Raw genomic sequence first — 21311 nt, 5'->3', positions numbered from 1 at the left:
GTTTGTCTAAAATAAAATTAGATCCAATTATACCAAATCCATACATGTAGAGAAGTGCACAAATAGTCAAGTTTGGGATACTATTTTACAAAGTTGAGGTTTTGAATTTGGCAGGTCCAACTTAATCAAGTTCAAGCATATCAAGTTTTCTCATCCATTCATACCCTTACTTCTACTGCTAAGTATGCTTGAATCATGATGGATATCCAAAAACATGAGTGGGATCGAATTTACGTGAATGCATAATTTAACATCATCAAACATCACTCGTATACAAATGCAAACAATACAAAAAGAAAATGAAAATTATAGGAAAGACCAGCACCCCTAATACAAACATGATTGCCTAAACCAGCTGTCTGATGCAAATATAAAACACGCAGGGTGTATTTTATTTTAAACCATTGGCCTAGCATTTATGTTGTTGGTACCATCATTCAATCCCACAAATTAATCTGACATAAAACTCTTTGTTGCACATTCCGAACCAAGTTTCATAGCTTTTTGATTTGTTTAAAATAAATCTAATTGTTAAGAACTTAAGATTGCTTACCAACAGATATGATTGATACTTTTACAATATTTAAGTTGTGCTAATATAATGAAGAATAATTTATCGAGGTTTTGGTGAGCTGTTTATTAGATGCCTCCTGGGATGCCATTTTCTCTTCGTATTGCTGCTATGCATAAGCTACAATGTAGAGAGATGAAAATATTACTATCGGAGCTCCAGAATTCGATTTGAACCGTTAACCCCGTCAACCTAATCATGTCCGACGCGAATATAGCCTAGACTCGACCCGGTTTAATATCGATTTACGACTTGAGCTCGGGCCCCACCTCTCTCTCTCTATTGTTCTCCTCCACTCCTCACCGCGCCCCCGCCTCTCAGCTCTTCTGGCGACCACCTCCTCCACTGCTCCGCCTCCCATCTCGGGCGCCGGCGATCACTGTCCAGGTTCCAGACCCCTCCGCCAAGGTGACGCCTCTCAATTTATCTCTTTCCATCTCTCCCTGCTGCCCTCCTCCTCCCTTTCCCCGTCCCGGCCATCCCCTAGCGTCTTCAACTCCGCCTCTCCCTTCTCTTTCCTACCTCTCCGGCAGCTCTTCTCTCCTTATCTCTCCATTTCACCTATTCTGGTCTCTCTCCCTCTATCCTTGCTCTCAGTACCCCAATCGCCCTTCCCGGTCGGTCTCCCCTCAAAGATACTTAAAGACACTCGTATTTCTTTTACTTTCCTCCACGATACCTAAAGACACTCGTATTTCTCTTACTTTCCACAGATTGAATGCTTAAGCTGCTGCCTGTCTTATCACATGCTTATTAGATGGTTTTATTTTTAAATGCCGTGGGTTTCTTGTGGAATTGAGCAGTGAATTTGGGGTTCCTTAGGTATAAAAGCTTTTGAATGTTGGACTTTTAGTTATCGTGGTTCAGCTGTTGTGAAGGGTTCTTAGGGTAGGTTAATAGTTGTTAGATTTAGATTGAAAAGATGAAATGTGGATGATCAAGAAAGCTGTAAAAGGCGTGATGAGTTACTCCAGTTTTTTCCTCTCAGATTTTTGCCTTTTGTAATCGAAGTAGATTAAGAAAATACTGCATTCAATATTTTTGATGAAAACATGGTTAATTTTTTGTACCATTTTGCATTCATGAAAACCTCCAATTTTCCCCACTAGGCTTACTGGGGCTCCTTTAACCCAGCACGTTATCCTGTTCTTTATGTAGGTGGGCTTCCTATGCTAGTAGAATTTACTCTCTCTACTCTCTCTCTCTCTGCAGGCGGAAGGTATATACGTACATATATCCGCACGTACACATCCATGTACATACTGATTAATAAGCTAAATTGGGGTCCAACATAACATATTCTAGCCTGTGTTTTAAATCATCAACTTTTCTGACCCTCTGTTGACATTGTCAATTGTGGTAAATCCTTGATCAAATTTTATTATGTAATATGTTTTACAATGATCAAAGGATTTGAAAGGTAAGTAGAATAAAATTGGTTAAATTGGACGTTAATACGGAATTCTTTTGCAGTTAGGTTTGACAACTGAACATCTGGTCCATAGTTTTAATACATGCAAATGTGGGACTGAGAAATGGTATCTTCATGAAAAAGTCTATTGGAAGAATGTTACCGTCAATGGAAAAGTCTCTTGGTTGATTTGGAGTGCATCCACCTAAAACCTTCCTTCTACTCTTTGACACCTTAATGCAATTAACAATATAATTAAAACAAACCTTGAGATAGGGTGCGCACCACTAACATAATATGGGCCAGTAGCAATAATTGTTTATATTTCAACTTCATAACCTAACACAATCAACTCAAACTGCCAAACCTGGTTGCCAAATTTTCCTCTAGCAAACCAAATCAGGCCTTGGCCACTTACCCTTATTCAATCTTAAAATAGCCTTCTCTTAGAGCAAGCTTATGCCAACTCAAATGTAAAATGATGAAATGATTTGTTTCTTGAATGATGATATATTGGCTGTTCATTGAAGAAGTTCTGAAATTATGAACAGCTAATCTTGGTTGTCGAACTTGCTTGTTAGTTTGATAAACTGAATTTTTCTTTGAGTCATGACTTTTCTATTGCTGTTTAAAACTGGAATTTTATTGTTTTTTTTAATTTTAGATTGCTTGAGCAAAAGTCTTATGGGTGTTTGTTAAATGCTAGCTTGATTTAAGGTTCATCTTTGTGCTTTAGCAAGGATATTTTACCTTGATATTTTCAAGATCAAAACAGAAAAATCATTGGAAAGCTCATGAAATTTGTCACTTGTTGGTCCATTCCTGGTTTAACTATTTGCTTTAATCTTTTTCATTTGTTTGGTCTTTCTTTAATTTGAAACTACAATCTGGGCATGACAATCAAAGCCAGGCAAATTGTTTTTGAGTAGATCAAATTGAGTTGATCCCCATACTTTTCATCTTGTTGGTGAACTATAACATGGTGTCTAAATTCAAGCATTTATCTGATTAATTTTCCCATATGATGCACATATCTAATTCCCTCTGACAGATTATGTTGTAGTTATGGTTACATAAACATCAGCACATAATGAATTGTACTGGAGTGTACTACATTAGTGTGCTAGCATTTTGCATATTTTTTGAGGTTATTTGATCCCGTTAAATAATTTAATGTTTCTCTTTAAGTATTTTTTCAGGCCTGCGTATTTGCTGCATTTTCCACCTGGTCATTAAGATACTGTTTCCACTTTTCAGCTTTGCATCATATTCCAAGGTACGTGAGTCTATCTTTCATTCTATGGATGATTTGTAGATATCTAATATATATTTTGTTTTTCTAATAGAATCTAAATTAACCAAACCAGACAATTTATATAAGGCTTGCTTTTCGGTTTCGTAGATGCAGTGTTATATGTTAATTATGAAGGTTAGCTGCATACTTTGGTTTTAGTGGATCTTTTGTCTAGGTCTTATGCACTGCTTAATCTATGTAATGATATATATTGAAGGTTTGCTTTGAATATTGGCAATTAATTGTGAGGAATTTTGCATAACTTGTATTGTATTAATGAATGCAGCTCAAATTGTCTTCCACTAGACTAGGTAGTTTAATGATGATATTGATTTCCACATTATAATTAGAAAAGCAAAAAGAAATTACAATAGTCATATTACTTTGAGCACATAAGTCCTTTTTATTATATTTGTGTACTTTAATATTTGTTCGTATATGAAAAGTCATGGTTTCTTAAATTCGATTTCCAAATTGATAGCACAAAAGGTTGATCCAAACTGAACTCAACCTAAGCCAAAAAAATTGCCACCCCCATCAACCCGCCTTGCCCTTTTTTCTTCCTTTCTCATATCCTCCTTTCACTTTGCCACTTGTTTGCTCTTCTATTTAGAGAATCCGAACCTAGGATTTGACCATAATTGGAGTAGGATTTGTTTTGAGTATTTTGTTTCTTTGAAATAAAATTGTTAAATATGGATCCTAGAACCTATGAATCCCAATTGGATCCCAAATCTAGGTCTTTGTGGTGTATGATGAACCAACCTGTTTGCTTAACTATGCTCCTAACTCCGTGGCTATTCTTTGCGTGTTTCTTCGTTTTTTCTCACCCACCCTTCTCTTCGAATAGCTTCTTCCCCATCTCCACTCTCTCATTGGTTAATTGAAACCTTGCCGCAATATCTCTACCCACCATGGATGTCATCTTCTAGAGTCTCAAGGTACAACTCTTCCAGTCCCTACTCTTCCCTTCCTCTCTATTCATAAACCCTCTAACTCTCAATCGCTTTCAATTGGAGCTAAACCATGTGCCCAATCTTTCTTTGTTTTCTATCCTCCTAGAAAGAATGCAAAAGCAGGGCTCCTGACCACATTTAAAATTTGCTCGAGGATTTTCAAAGCTGGTCTTATCAATTTATACTGAGCCAATTTTGCGCTTTATATTAGTTTTTGCACCTGCATGACCCTAAGTTTCATGTGGGCTTTTAATTATTGCTTGTTAAGCTGTTTATTGTTCTGGGCACACCAATGATGTTCACTTTCTTACTAACCGTCCTTGACTTTGTCATCCACACGTTGAGGGCTAATTTGTTGGGTCCATTTTACGTAAGTTCCAAGTCAATAACTATCAAGGATTCTAAGTCCACATTACCAAAAAAAGATTTGGTTTGTTGGGTAACATTGGCAGCTTTTTTGGACTATATGAGTTCAAATTGGGTCAATATCTTGTGCAATCCACATATAACTGAGATGACACATACATGACCTATTAGCAAGTTAATGTAGCATAACCCATACCTGCTAGACGGTTGACCTTATAAGCTGATTGATCCCACTCGACTAGTGTGTGTGCAATACTACTTGGCACATGATTGGGATGGATTGTTTCAATCCCAAATTGTTCTAACTAGAATTAAGTCCTTGGTCCCAATTTGCTGGTGTGTGTGTAAATGCCTATCCTTGATAGGGTTGTCAATGGGCTAGGTTAGGCCTAGGCCCTGAAGCAAGCTGAGGCTTAAACCTTAGGTCCAAGCTTGGCCCAGCTCAGATCTAGCTTGGGGCTATCAATTTCAAGCCTAATATGACTTAGAATATGCTTTTAGGCTGGTTGGGCTCAAACTAGGCCCTTATTTAGTTTTTACCATATCTTCAGCTCGATCTTGGCTCCGAGAATTGATTGAGTCTCAAATTATAGTCCTCGAGACTGGCCCGTGGCCCTACAACTTGAGCCTGAGCTCGGATTTTTTTTAGTCATGTCTTTGGGCCATTCTAGCCAACTCGACCCATTGACAACCTTAATCCCAACTCCCCCCCTCTGTCCTAGTTCTTGCTAAAACCTAGCTGAAATTAGTGTTTCAAGTAGGGATGGGATGTGATGCTAATATAATTCTTTCAAACCTAGCAGGCATATGATGGTTGCGAGTTCTTTTTACCCTCAAAATTTGTAACCAGGATTGGTTCTATGATCCTTGCAGCATGTTGGTGTGCACATAAACCACTACATTCAACAACCCCCTCTGTGTTTTGCTGAAACCATAGTTGAAGTCGGAGTTTTTAAATGGTGATGGCATAAAGGTTTATGGATATCACGCTGTAGAAAATGTTTGATAGTGAGAAAACTAGACCTTTTTGGTCATGTTTTTCCCAAAGCATAATGAAGCACAAGTTCAACTAAAATTATACTGCCTTTGTCACCCTTAAATTTGTTTTCATCTGATATTCTTTTTCTCTTGTTTTCTTTACTGGCAAAAATATCGATGGTTTTTGTTTTGGTTCTACCAATTTTTCACTTCAAAAATTTTCGTATAACTGATTGATTTTTGCAACAGGATGTCTCATAGATGATGTTGCAAGCATGAGTCTTGCAGCAGAATCTCCATTGCACTCCTCAAGTAGTAGTGATGATCTCGCTGCATTCCTTGAGGCAGAGTTGGAATTGGCTTCTTCTGACACTTCTCCTAATTATCAACCAGATGAAGATGAGGAAATAATGATGTTCATGAGCAGAGGTTTCTTATTAGCATTTTATAGTTGCTTTCTTGAACTACAATTAATCATTTGAGCAGTTTTTTCCCCTTTCCTTTCAATGTTGGTTTACTCAACCTTGTATAATTACCATATGGGTGTATCTCATCCCAATTCACATACTATCAGAAATACACATGCACACATACATACATACATAAACACACACACACTTATATTATATATATGTATATATTATTATATACATATTAGATATGTATGTATATGTATATATGTATATGTTACATGTACACACACACACACACACATATATATATATATACATATACATGTATATATGTATATATATATATATATATATATATATATATGTATATGTGTATGTATATGTAGAATGAATAGATAGATAGATAGATAGATAGATAGATATCGCATACACACATAATACACACATACATATATACCTACAATATCTATATATATGGAGATACAACATATCTATATCTATATCTATATATATGTGTGTATGTATATATGTGTGTATATATATATATATCTAGATATAGACATGTATATATGCATGTATGTATATATGTGTATGTTTATAAACGATATGTTGTATGTATGGTGTTTTGTATCCATATCTTGGTATGAACATACACAGATGGATAATGCTGCAGATATTTAACATATTTAGAGAAAAGAATTTTGCTTTTTTCAAGCAACATTAACTAATTTTTGCTCATCTCGTGGCTGAGACAAAATAAAAAAGTTCAAATTCATCATATCACATGGTGGCACAAACATGCGCACTTTGCCTATCATTTGGCAGCCTATCTAAATAATCATCTAGTAAGTCAGATAATAGCCATGTCTTCTTGAGTTCTTGTAGTTTAGCATAAGCAACAAATTGAATTGTTGCCAAATTGCTAGCAAAGCCACATGTAAAATCAGACCATCTCTAGAAAAGCGTTATTCTTATTAATGATGATGCGAGACGTAACAGATTCCCTTGGATACATCAGACTTTAAGTTGTGGTGGTCAATAGCCTCATTCACGGCAAACTTTGGCAATGTAAATCTCAAGGTATGGAAACTAAAGCTAATATTCTTGGCCTCCGGAGAGGCCCATTCCCCAAAACATCAGGACTAGTATCCTTGCATGGAAGACACATTTCAACAAAATCCATATTGCATCTTAATTGGACCAGGGAAATTATGCTTCAATAGGCAGGTAGAAGAAATTAAATAGAAAAATAATATTTCCATCATAATCATCATTATCAAATTTTCATAGATAAAATTGCTTCCCTTATTGCTTATGGAGGAAAAAAAAATGAATTTTCTTCTTTCTTATATAACTGAACTTTACAAGGCACCATTAGAGTAAGTCATTGTGGTATCTAAGGATGAAGAGAGCCATGATTCTGAATATGCCTAGCAAAGCATGACTAACAACTCTAAATAGCACTTTAGTTGACTATTAAGGTTGAACAGTTAAGACAGAAGGATCAAATCCTTAGAAAAGATTATAAGATTATGAATATTTGCCTTTAGCTTTTGGCTCCTCATGCTCCTGGATTTCTTTTTCATTACTTTTAAATGTTAAATCTCCAAATGGGATTACTAATCTCATATTCTAGAGGCTCATTACTGATAATTAAGTGATTATTAAAGTCAACCGAACCATAAAAGAATGGACTTTCCACAAGGTTTAGTATGTGAATAATTGGATCAAGTTGGATCGTATGATTCATGGGATTGCATAATCTATGATCTTGATCTAGATCTAGTAATTGCATTTCATCACAATTTTGGGATGGGATCCAGATTAATATGACCCATATTGACCTGGAGTATAAAATTTTGACAACAACATTTCAAAGCATGATCCATCAAGTTTTGGAGTTCCCTAGGACTGGACCTAAACTTTGTGTTAGTAACTCTCAAGAATTGTTAAGGGACTCCTGGTTAAGGAAATTTGGGACAAGAGATGAACCTGCAACAAAACCCAGAAGACGTATTCTAGAGAAGAAGACTCCAGCTTGATTTCGTAAAATCAACCCATGGAGGGGCAAACTTCCAATAATCCTTTGCCAGTATAAAGTACACTCGAAAATCGAAATATTGAAACTTTGGCTGTTTTGCAATCAAGAATAGACAGGTCTTGAACATCCAAACCACAGTTGACATTGATCTTGATGAACATTAGATTTAAACCATCCTGAACATGGAGTGATTAATGCCTAATGACTTCTTTATGTATTACAAAAACAGATGAATGTGTATAGGTTATGAAGCTGCATACTATTTGTTACATTTTTTTCATATTCCACAGCCTATTCTGATCTCAAAAAAAATATCCACTACCCAAATTTGATCAGGTTGTATAATACTTATGAATGAGTCGAATGACACTATGGAGTCATGATGTCATGCATGTTCAATCAGTCAAGTCAAACCAATCATCTAGATCATTGCCATCATTTAGCTAATGTAGGGTTGGGGCAATAACCCTTTCATTGAGTGTAAAATTCAGGAATGTCAAAGTGCTTATAGGCAGTCTATTGGCCTTATCCACCTTGCTTATTTCCTTTTTGTAGCACTGGACATAGTTTTCTTGTTAAGAGGAAGATGTGTTGCTTTATGTGCCTTTGGAGTCCCGCTTCTATTGCATACTCTTATGATCTTTTTATAATTATTCTGAAAAAATTATCTTGTCATTGTTGCTTACCATATTTGAATCAAAGCTGTACAATACCATACAACCTTCTTACTTTAGGGCCTTTTCCTGTGGGTTGCAACTATTAGGCTCCATAAGCATTTGTGGCTACCAATATTATCAGCACATCGGTCCACATTACTCATTTATTGTCAACATTTTTAAGGGTCAGATTTGAAATAGTCATATGATTTGATGATTCATTTTTCTGGTTGGAGTCTTTAAATCAGGGGACAGCAATCTGCAAATTGAATGCTGAATAGAGTTGCTTTAGTCATAGTACACACTGGATGGCTTAATTATTGGGGGTGGCAGTGTATGAATGTTTCTTTCTGGGGATTCATATTATTTTTTGCATCATGTTTAAAAAATCTAATAGTTACTACTTTTCTAATTAAGTATTTTGCATCATTTTGGTTTTGACATTTAGGGTTATGCTTGTTCTTGTTTGCTACATGCATATGCAGGATTAAAAGACGTAAAGTGGAGAGCTTGGAGGGCATAAAAGAGCTTCAGGGATCAGTGATGATCGAGACAAATCAAGAAAATATTGGTATTATTGGTTAGTATCTTGATTGTGAAGCAAAAAAAAAATTCTGTTTTCCAAATATAGGAATCTTTACTTACCAAACACAAAAAGGAAACTCTAAAAATACTGTTTTCAGAAATGAAATCTAGGTTGAGACAATACGTTCATTCAAAAAATACACATTTGAAGAAATGGAGAAATACAAGAGCAAAATTTGTTAGCCTATGCTAGGATGTTTTTATATTATAGATTGCTTGTTATGATCAAAGATACAATAATTTTAGCCAAGAATTGAGTTTAATAATGGAAGGAGAATCAACTTATTGATTAGAATAGAAATATAAAGTACATGTTGCAGCTATTTCAGCTACATATAGTAATGTTAAGAATGCTAATTATAAAGATAGGAATGGGATCTTTGCAATTAAATATTTTCATTTTGCATATACTGCTTAAGCCTCTTGGAAGTCGTGCTTTTCAATTCCCTGTCTACTTTCCTGCTCGTCCTATACTTATCTTTCCTTACCTGGCCCGGAGATTTGCAAAAAATTGAGAATGTGGGTTTATAACTTCGTGACATGTCAAACTCTCCAAAGAAGAATACTGCCTTTATTGAAAAATTGGAAGTACTTTTGTAATAAGGAAGTAGATGACAGGGAAGTAATAGCATGTAAATCCATCCCAAATAGTTGGAGGAAACTTATTTATGGTTGTGGTTTTGTGGAAATATAGGCAGGGAAGTGGACATCCGCACACACATATACACAGAAACACACACCAAAAAAAAAACAAAAAGCAAAAAGAGGTACTAAGCTAGCAGGTGTGGAAATGGTTTTTGCAGAGATTTCAAAGTGGTTGCAGGACCCTAGATAAAGTTTTCAAGTTCTAGGTTCTATAGGTCCACGCATGGTGCCCAAATCCAAAAGACCAGTAGATGTAGTTGAAATAGTTGACATGATGGATCAATTTTTGTGTAACACCTTATTAGAATAACCAGATAAATTGTTTCTTTTGATTTTTTATCATATTGTATGCAGCATATGGATCCTGTCGTGTTGGAAGTAATGCAGATCCAACTTGTTTGTAGAACAAAAATTATCCCACTTTCCTGTTTGTGAATGAGCTTCCTCAAAACCATGATTACTTCAAGCTCCTTCAAATTTAATCATAATATTTAAATATTTAGGAGCCCGATAAGAACCAATCTCTTTCACATTGTTAGACTTTGGCGGAGGCTATAATCCTTAGCTTTATGAAGACTGAAGGTTTGCTCAAGAATTTGGCCAGAGGATGGTCAAACAATTACTAACTAATATTTTGTGTTTTGACAATGTCCTATAATCCATTCTACTTTGTGTGCCACTCTTAAGTGCAGAATCTTGGGAAGTACAAAAACATCTATTGTCTGAAAGTGCATAACTAAGTTCATTGTAGAACACTAAATTGTCCAACCAAAAAGTGGAAAGTTAAAAAATTTTGCAGTAAACGAACTTATCTTTCAACATTTGTTTAGTAACTGTTCCGTGACTTTTTCAGTTATTGGGTTTCAGAGTTCAGATACAATGGTGGTCAAAGACACTTCACCACAGGCTTCCAGACTTAGTCACCTGATTAAGAAATCAGAAACAGGTCAAAGCTATATGTGATTTGAAAACGAGCCGCTCAAAACAGTCATTGTATGTAACGTAGGAATCATAAAAGATTTGAAAAATATTTGAGTCAGAAGGGAAACGGTACTCAGCACTGTTTGATATTCTTATAGCCATGGCCTGCTGAGCATTCCCAAAGCATGTCCCAGGTGTTCCATGATTTGGGGAACTAGATTGAGTCATTTTCCAAGATGCATTTCTTAGCATGTAAGGTTTCTGGTAAATTTGTTTTTGAATAGTTTTCGAGTTCTATAATATCACTATCATGGTGCTGGCTATTTCTAAGGATACTTCATCTTCAAGAAAGCAATTTTTGTCAAAAGAACTTCGACACTATCTTGGTTACGTCCTTTTTTGATTCTTATGGTATAGCATTTGAGCATGCCAAGAATAAATAAATTTCTTAATTTAGTAACAACTTGTCAGTGTACAGCATCAGAAAGGCACTTTGGCATTGTGCTTTATTTTACCGCCTCAAAATTGATTACTTTTATATGATCTTTTACATTTTAGTTTTTTACTATAAATTCTACTTTTAGTGCTTTAGCAACCTTCAACTATTATTTTGCTGCTGTAATTAAACTTTGGGTCATCTATGCTTCTACATCTTAGTAATTGTTAAAGTTTGTACATAGTGATGAGCAAGACTTACACTTTATAGTCAACCAAAGCTTACGCAAGCAAACTGAATATTCTACTACAGGTACATCTAAGAAACTGGCAGATGAGGATTCATGCCCTCCACATCCTGGATTTTATAAAGGCTTGTGCTTGAGATGTGGTCAGCTAGCGGAGGATGATGGGCCTATGCTTTCACTTGACTACATTACTAAGGTGCAATGCTCAAAATTATACTACAGAGCTGTAATATAATTATGATATAGTAACTTTATGTTTCTTATATAATGCAAATGGTAGTGAGGTGGACTGGGTTAGCAGCTTAATGATGCTTACCTAGGTGTATAAGCGATGTTTGTCCTCGAAATGGTCTGGAATGTGGATAACTTATTTTCATTTTAGGCTCACATCCTGCTTCCACATATTTAATTCTAAATAAAATGGTCACATCTTGCATACTGGTGCCAAGAAGTGCCCATTTTTCACAAATTCAGCCTGGTTAGCAGCATGGAGTCGTTGTCAAATTTGAACAGGTTGCATCAGAAACCATATGCAGCTGACAATCTGCCATTCTTATTATTCTGAACTCAATCACCACAGGGTCCTGCATCCTGTCAATTTTCTCCTGCATTGTTTTGGTTGTGGTGTAATTCTGTGTGCACCATACTTTCATATTCAACCTGTTTGGATGTGATCAGTGTTCAGAAACATGAACCCCAACTCAATTGTACCTAACCCCTTCTCATACAAATCCTACTTCGTTCAGATTTTTTTTTTAATGTTAGTAATGGTTAAGGGTTCTATGATATGAACCCTTAATTTTTTACCCTGGCATCTGTTGTAAATGTACGCTATTTATCTTAACTTGGGGAAGAATATCTTGTGCCAATGACTAGTAAATTTTTTGGGGTGGAAACCGCATAATTATATCTCATTATAGATATCAATAGTTGGTTCTATACATAGGAGATCACATCTCAGAATAAAATAAAGGTTCTTATTTATATTTTTTGTGATATATTAGTCTTGAAGGAGCCATCTAAAGGATCTCATCTAGTTCTAGTCTATGTATTTTCAATTTTGAGAGCACGGTTATGAGGAACAGCTGTGTTTAAATTTCACTTATAAATTGCTGGATGTAAATTGTTGTATTGAGACTAACTTTTCGGGGTACAGTGTATTTCATAATATGGTATGACATTTGTATTAGTGTCACCAAGATGGTTAGTGTCCAACATTCAGCTTTGTATATAGAATCCTTTTGCGTGGTCAAAGCATCCCTAGATTGTCAATGAGGAATAATTGCATCTTGCTTCCCCCACCACCTGAAAAAAATAGAATTACGTTTTTTGCTTTTATGTTTATTTAGTTTATATATTCATGAATATTTCCATGTCGTTGTTTCTTAATCTGATGGTTCATTATACTTGCATCTGTATTTGTGCCACGATCGAACACCGATATACATGTCTGGTGTTTGCCATATCTTGAGCTGTTCATTGATATATAGATACATTCTGCTAGTTTTCCAATGTATGCACATATAGGTTATTGAAATTTCAATAGATGTGGCCTCTGCTATTATTAGGCAACGTTCAGAGGTCAAAAAATACCAGCAACACACTTGCATCTAACTTCTTTCACAATGGTGACAATATATACACCCAAGGTCTGATGAACTGATCCATACCAGCCGGTTCGGACTGGTCCGGCTTGTAACCGGTACGCTGGAGCAGTAGAAACCGGTACGGGCCGGTTTTGTGCCGGAGACGAAGAAGATGAAGAGGAGAGAGAGCACGGGGAAGAGAGGGTGGGAGGAGACCTGTGGCCGCCATCGAAGAGCTGCGAAGGGGCGGTGAAGGCTGGGGGGGCGGCGGAGCCGGGGAGGGCGGGAGAACCCGCGGGGGTGCGGTGGAGGCCGAGGGGTGGGGAAACCTCGGCCTTCGCCGTGCCCCTGTGGGTCCCCCGCCCCCCCGGCCTCCGCCGCCCCTCCACGGCTCTCCGATGGCGGCCACAAGTCTTCTCCCGCCCTCTCTTCCCCACACTCTCTCCTTCTCTTCTTCTCCAGCTCCGTTGGGAAAGAGCTGGCCGGTTCGTACCGGCCGGTTCTGGTACGAACCAGAACCATACGGGTCTGGTAGGTGACCGGTACGCCTACCGGATCGGCCGGTTCTGGTATGAACCAGAACCATACGGGTCTGGTAGGTGACCGGTACGCCTACCGGACCCGGTACATCGAACTTTGTATATACCCAAGGTCTGACGAACCGGTCTGTATCGGTCGGTTTGGACCAGCCTGGCCTGTAACCAGTACGTCGGAGCAGTGAAAACCGTTACGGGCCGGTTCTGTGCCGGAGATGAAGAAGACGAAAAGGAGAGAGAGAGCGGGGAAGAGAGGGAGGGAGGAGACCTGTGTCCGCCATCGGAGAGCCGCGGAGGGGCGGCGGAGGCTGGGGGCGGGGGAGCCCGCGGGGGCGCGGTGGAGGCCGAGGCCGAGGCTGCGTCCGGGGGCGCAGTCGCGGCTTTTTAATTTGAAAATTTTAAGTGAAGTCGGCAAATTGGGTGCCGACTTCACTTAAAAAAATTTTAAATTAAAAAGAAATAAGATATTTTTAAGTGAAGTCGGCAATGGATTTGCCGATTTTACTTAAAATTTTCAAATTAAAAAGCCGCGGCCGTGTCCTCGGCCTCTGTCGCACCTCCGCGGGTTCCCCCCTCGGAGCTCCACCACCCCTCTCCTCCGGCTCTTCGATGGCGGCCACAGGTCTCCTCCCACCTTCTCTTCCCCGCGCTCTCTCTCGTTCTCTTCTTCTTCCCTGGCTCCAGCGGGAAAAAGCTAGTCGGTTCGTACTGGTACGAACTGGAATCGTACCAGTCCGGTAGGTGACCGGTATGCCTACCGGATCCGATACAACGAACCTTGTATACACCAATAATGATTCTGTACTGTCACTCTGAATATATTGAATAATGAATTTTCTAGTCGAGCTGAATGAGGGTTATGAAACGGAGCTTGGTTTCGTTTGAATTATTTTGGAGCAAGTGAACTTTTAATCCAGCCACCTATGTTAGCTTTGTTAACACTTTTTTGCATATTGAGGAGTATTCACTGCAGTTCCATGTGGTATCATATGAAATATTTGTTTTTGCAGGATTTAAAATTAGGGACTAGGGAGAGTGACAGACTACGGAAGGAAGATCTTAAGAACTTGTTGCGCGAAAAAAAGCTAATACTGATCTTAGACTTGGATCATACTCTACTCAACTCAACCCGGCTTGCAGATGTCTCTTTGGAGGAGGAGTATTTGTTAAGGCAAGCAGATTCCATAAAAGGTAATTCCTGTTTTTTAGTTCTTGTAGTTCTGCAGTCTGCACTGTAATGGATACTGTGTTTGCAAACTACCTGTAGCTCTTCTTCTTCTTCTTTCTTTTCCTTTATTCAAAATATTCTGGTTCCTAAATAATAGTGGTTTTGTATTAATATGGTCTGCATCCCCATCCGCTACTCTCCCTTCTTCCCTCCCTCCCTCCCTCTCTCTCTCACCCCCCACCCCACCACCATTGCCACCATTTGATATCTTTGTTGTTGGTTATATACACATTAATTTCCTAAAAAACTATTAACAGTAAGCTAAATAACGTAAATTGAGATTTCTAGCACCAGCAATCGGGTTGTGATTTTGCCAAATGGGATCCAAAGTTTCTTACCCTCCCTCCCTCTCTCCCTCACCCCACCCCCCCACCATTGCCACCATTTGATATCTTTGTTGTTGGTTAAATACACATTAATTTCCTAAAAAACTATTAATAGTAAGAAATTGAGATTTCTGGCACCAGCTATCAGGTTGTGATTTTGCCAAATGGGATCCAAAGTTTCTTACCTCTCTCATTCAGTGATCTTTATAACTGGCTATCTTGGTGAATCTCATTTTCTCTAAGATGCTAACAACAAACTTTTTCAGAACTTTCATCTTTATTATGAAATAACTTTCCATTTTTCCCCTTACCTTCTAGATGTCAATGGCTGCTTGTTCAAGCTGGTGTCTTCAATATTTAACATAACATGTTTACTTTGATTTGTATGTGTTTGTTTTTTCCCAAGACCACTTGAAGCATTATTTCATTTTTTAATGATTTTGTGGACTTAATATGCTATGTCATGCCCTGTAGATGATCCAAAAAGAAGCTTATTCAAGTTGGATGCTATGCATATGCTGACAAAGTTGAGGCCCTTTGTCCACACCTTTTTGAAAGAAGCAAGCAGTATGTTTGAGATGTATATATATACTATGGCAGAGCGTTCCTATGCACTGGAAATTGCCAAGCTCCTTGACCCTGAGAAAGTCTACTTCAATTCCAAAGTAATTTCACAAGCTGATTGCACCCAGCGGCATCAGAAAGGCCTTGATGTGGTGCTGGGAGCGGAAAACATTGTGTTGATTCTTGATGACACAGAGTTTGTAAGTGTAATTGCTAATAGAAAAATTGGCTCTGTTTACATATCTTTTGATTGTTATATTTGATTTCCTTTTCCATTTGTTTAGTTACTAATTTGAATTGTTTGAACCTGTAATTTTAGATTCTCGATTTAGAGAAATTGCTATATTCTGCTTGTAAATTAACTTTTGTCTTGACAATCCATCTGCTTTGGGTGCTCATTGTTTTTTTTGTTCATGGATTGCCAAAATTTACCATTTCATCCCATTCTTGACTGGATGACTTGGAATTTATCTGACAACGTTGTTTGCTCCTTGGGGTTGTGATAACGAGCCCAGCTTATTAAAGACTATTTTATGACAGTCCAAAGTTAGAATGTGCAAGTAACAGCTGTTATTACAGTTGGAAGGCTAGACTACAATAGCGCAGTCTAGGCTGGAATGGACAACTACTTGTTATTTCTACTATAATGACCAAAACTACTGACCATGTGTTACCACCAAAAGAAAAAGAAAAAAAGAAACTCTTGGGGGTGGGGGTGGGGGTGGGGGCACTATAATGGGATATGGCATTATTAGAGCCTTCATACAAGAGTGGGAAGGAGGATGAGAGGGAAAGGATTAAAGGAAGCAAGGCAGCCCTTGTTGCTACATTTGGCTTGAGGAATGAGGGTTGCCATGGAATTGGAATTCCATCTTTGGGCCCGTTCTAGTGTTTGGTTTATACAATAACTAACAGATTCATGATTCCTTTGGAATCACCGTTCCCTCATATGGAGGAATTGTGATGCACTCCTAAATGGGAAGAATGGCATGAACACGTGGATTTATGGTATAAAATGGAAATAAATGACATATTTGGTGTGAATCAGTTAGCGACTCTTCTAGTAAAAATGGGAATCAATAATTGATTACATTTCAAATTGATAATGTTATTTGTATAAGTAAAATAATGGCAATTATAACGGTATTGAAGTTCAGCATGTGTGATGCACGTGCAGATGAAAACCATGTGCATGGGCTTAGGGCCATTTTCTAAAAATTGTTGCATGGGGCTGGTGCAAACCTGGGGAAACGGAATACCAATTTATTGTTTTTCCGGGTGCCTTGGGAGGGGGGGTGGGGTGGGGTGCGACCTCAGACCTTTCCCATTATATATATATTTATATATAACTATAATAATTGTTATTTTAAAATTTGTTTCTATTCCTTACTCAAATAGTTATTCAAAAAGTAAATATAAAATCTATTTATTCTATAAAAATTAGCCAAATTAAATATTAGAATTGATTTTCATTTCCTTCATTTTATGCCCTAGTGGAGTAGGAACAACCATTCTGATTCCCTATCTTCCATTTCCATTCCATCCAGATCTATTTCATTCTGGTGAACCCAACATAACGTTAACTTTTTTCTTCAAATCAACACTTATGCATCACCAGTCAAGTAAGTATCCTCTTTCTACATGCCTACTAATGTCAGCTGACTCTCCATATAAGAACCAACATTGTATCTAGTGTCTCAAAATCATCCATATCTTCTCAATCTTTATAAGCCTCACCAAACTAAGGAGCCTTAAATAGTTATAAAAATTCGACTTAAGGGAATCATTCACCATTCAGTATTATCATAATTTACTACATAATGTTGTGGTAACTAGACGTTCAGTAAAAGGAAGATTTTACAAATCATCTCTCGACATTCTGCACAAGGGCTGGAGTCTCAGTATCAAGTATCATACCTGTATGTTACTGGTTCGATACGGTTGAAGCTGGTATGGTATGATATGCACCTCATACCGAAACAGCTCTCAAGCTATTTTTTCCAAATTTTTATCTCAATATGCCTCAATACATGCCAGTACGCACCTTGGTATGCCTTCATGTAGGTTGGCACCAAGCCTGTATTGACCTGAATATGATTTTCGTATCGGTTTTGACCCGGTACGGTATGGTATACCTTATAGCAGGTGGTTCGGGAAGGAATGGCTGTCCATGATTCTACATATAGGTTTTCTTAAACCCCCTCCCCTTCTGAATAAATAATGATCATATCCAAAATTTCCATTTGGAGGCAGGCCGATCCTTTGTCTGATTTTCCTCGTGCTGATGTTTGCATCATTTATGAGCTGGATTAAATGGTGTGATAAAATAGTGGATGGGGGGGACTTTGAGATGTCAAGCAGTTATTACAGATATTATACTAATCTCAATTGGTAATATATTGCTTTTGTCCTTCATTGATAATCTGCCCTTTGTGACTGATAGTGCAGGAGGAAATTATCTCATGTCATAATATTGGTGGATCTGAGCTTAGCTGTTTAGCAAGCTTGTATGTCAACATTTTACTTTTAAGTATATGAAACAGAAGAAAACTTGTCATGTGATGCATGGGAATTTCTTATCTGAAAATAAAATGCATAGTAAACACTTCAAACACTGTTAATTAGAAAAATAAGGAAGAAGAAATTGATGAGCCTTCATATGAATCTGTATATCAGCAATATTTGCCTTCCAGCTACTTCATGCTTTGCTGCTTTTCTATTTTAGTATTTTTAACATTTATATTCCAGCATACTATAACCAGAAGCAGTTGTTGTTGTAGGTATGGCAGAAACACAAAGAGAACCTAATTCTGATGGAAAGATACCATTTCTTTTCTTCTAGCTGTCGCCAGTTTGGCTTCAATGCCAAATCATTATCAGAATTGAAGAAAGATGAAAGAGAGTCTGATGGTGCACTTGCAACCATTCTTAATGTTTTAAAGTGCACTCACCAGATGTTTTTTGATCCGGTTAGTTTCATACCCGTTCTTTTGTATTGATTATTTTTATTTCTAATATAAATATATTATCTCTTTTCTTCTACTTATTGGTCCACTTATCTCAGGTCCTGGGCACGGACCTCTCCTCCGGAGATGTTAGACAGGTAAAACTAGCAAACATGTGTCATTCTTTCTGGCTTATTCTCGTGTTCTTCAGTCCTAAGGGAAATTTGCACATGAACTAACCCTCTAGTTATTAATTCTTAGCCCACCATATGACTTTCTTTGTAGGTTTTGAAGAAAATCCGACGAGAGATATTACAGGGATGCAAAATAGTTTTCAGCAGGGTATTTCCTTCCAAATCACTGGCCAAGGATCAGCCAATTTGGAAGTTGGCTGAACAGTTAGGTGCAATATGCTGTACAGATGTGGATGCATCCATAACACATGTAGTCTCGACTGATACAGGAACACAAAAAGCGCAATGGGCCCTGCAGAATGAGAAGTTTTTGGTAAACCCACGTTGGATTGAAGCAGCAAATTACTTATGGCGTCGGCAGCAGGAGGAGGATTTTCCGATTAGCAGTTCAAGAAATTCATGAGGATATGCTCCATATTGTCGTTAAAGTCACCAACTTGGAGAAACTAGTATATACCCAACCTATAGAATGACCACAATATTGGATTGTTAGGCTTTGTTGTACCCTTGGTTGTTTTTGTGACTTCGTGTATAATGCTGATATCAACTGTTGTCTTGTCACTAAGTGGGTGCTCTGGCCTTCTGATGCCAACGTAGGCATTATTTACATTATTGAGATCTCTTGCTTTGTTGGGAGAATCTATCTCTGTCATCCGTGCATTGAAGTTTACTTTCTTTTCCTTTCTTTAGGGGAAACTGAGTCTGTTGTTGTCCTTCATGGTACCTGCAGATATTGCACATCTAAAAATTACAGCACAGTTTCACCTGAATGTTAGTCCTACTGTTGTTTAATCAGTTGGTAGTCTCTGGACCAAGATGGTCTTGCATAGCATTGATGGACTGTATGCATTTCCAAAGGCACAAGAACCAGACCTGTTAATTATGTACCACACCATCATCCAGACACTGAAAACCATGGCTTCAGTATCAATTTACAAAATTATAAGTTTGCCTCCATGGAACATTTTCCTTTGTGTGTTTATCTAAGAGTTCCAGAGTATGAAACAAGGAAGAACAATTCAGGGAGAAGACAATAAGATGCTTTTACTGTAACAGCTCAGAATGTGATGTATCGTGATCACGGGCCTGAAACAGTTGTGAAATGAACCGTTTGTATCTCATAATATTCTAGATGTACAAAATGTTTGAGGCATCTGTCTAGTTATTGGAGCTCATATTTTTATGCATGCATTGCAGCTGACTTCTTTTGAAGGCTTTGATTTGTGAATAATCAATGGGAAGATTGCTTATTTGTATCAAATGCCAGAAGGCATGTACGAAGGACCTAGAATTTTCCCAATAACATTCAAGCCTGGATGCAAGAAATCTTGGCTGTAATATCTTTTGTGGAGTTTGTAGCAGATAAATCAAGTAGTCACTTCCATTTGCAAATTATATGCAATAAGTTGGATCAGAAACACCAATCATAGAAGAATGTTCAAAACATCGAATGATGCCTTCTACCGACAACGATTAAATCTTTTTGCTTTTTTTCTTTTTCAGTGGAGGCATCTTGATTTGTGTTTCTTTTGTGCTTGGTGTGTATTCTGTAGCCTGTTCAATGCTACAACCAATGGTTGATGGAAACCCAAGCTTGTGTCATATTGAAATCAGGAAAATTTTAACTCTGCAAAACATTACAATATCTGATATATCTCAAATTTGTAAATCCTTATAATCTTCTAACAAAAATATCAAAGTAGTCTTTTTTTGAATAAAAACAAATTAGAAGGGGCTAATCCCCGCTTGCTTGTTTATATTCACCTGCTCATCAAGAATGAAGGCCAATCAGAGGCAAATCGCCATTCTCTTCGCCAGGTGACAAAGAAAGTTGCAAGGCAAGCAGAGTATGGTACCGTCCTCAACTCTTCTGCTGTTATATAATGACAAAGATCAATGTAAGCCCAATATTTCCAAAATAAAGAGGTAATAGTAGAAAGTCTGGGTAACCTTTATATATATATATATATATATATATATGTTACAACGGATGATTCATACAGTTTTAGTACATATACATCCAAATCTATACCTCCTTGGGTAGGCATAGCGCAAAAGATTATACCGCTCTTTCATGCTTCTCAGATCTTAGGGATGAAGAATAACTGGAGAACAGTGGAAGCCATAGTTGGCATTAGCACAAACAGTGGCAGGCAAAAGAGAAAGTAACGGTCAGGAAATAAAATGTAATTTATTTAAGTGAATTCATACTGATTCCCAAACTTAGATCAAATATAAAATTAGCTAAAAATTTAAATCATGCATATTTATAAAGAAATTCCTTCTTATAAGTACAAGCAAAAGATTGTGAATTTCCGAATAAAAATGAGTGTTTTTTTGCTTTTTCTATGGATTAAGAAGAATCTTCCCATCCAAATCTTTCTCATTCTCCTTCCCCTTTTTCCGACCATG

General features: G+C 37.4%; 1 protein-coding gene across 1 annotated transcript; it reads left to right on the top strand.

The window, feature by feature from the left end:
* The first annotated feature begins 827 nt into the window (after positions 1-827).
* Positions 828-19694, top strand: LOC103724315 (RNA polymerase II C-terminal domain phosphatase-like 4). The gene is made up of 10 exons (XM_039116833.1): positions 828-979; positions 3182-3258; positions 5826-6026; positions 9135-9266; positions 11586-11716; positions 14653-14833; positions 15671-15960; positions 18541-18729; positions 18825-18863; positions 18991-19694. Exons 3-10 carry the CDS (start codon positions 5852-5854, stop codon positions 19300-19302), a joined length of 1449 nt encoding a protein of 482 aa, XP_038972761.1. The 5' UTR covers positions 828-979; positions 3182-3258; positions 5826-5851; the 3' UTR covers positions 19303-19694.
* The last annotated feature ends 1617 nt before the right edge of the window (positions 19695-21311 follow it).

This window comes from Phoenix dactylifera, unplaced genomic scaffold (genome assembly GCF_009389715.1).
Source record: "Phoenix dactylifera cultivar Barhee BC4 unplaced genomic scaffold, palm_55x_up_171113_PBpolish2nd_filt_p 000143F, whole genome shotgun sequence".
In the NCBI taxonomy this organism is placed as follows: Eukaryota; Viridiplantae; Streptophyta; class Magnoliopsida; order Arecales; family Arecaceae; genus Phoenix; species Phoenix dactylifera.
This window is presented reverse-complemented; position numbering and strand designations above follow the sequence as displayed.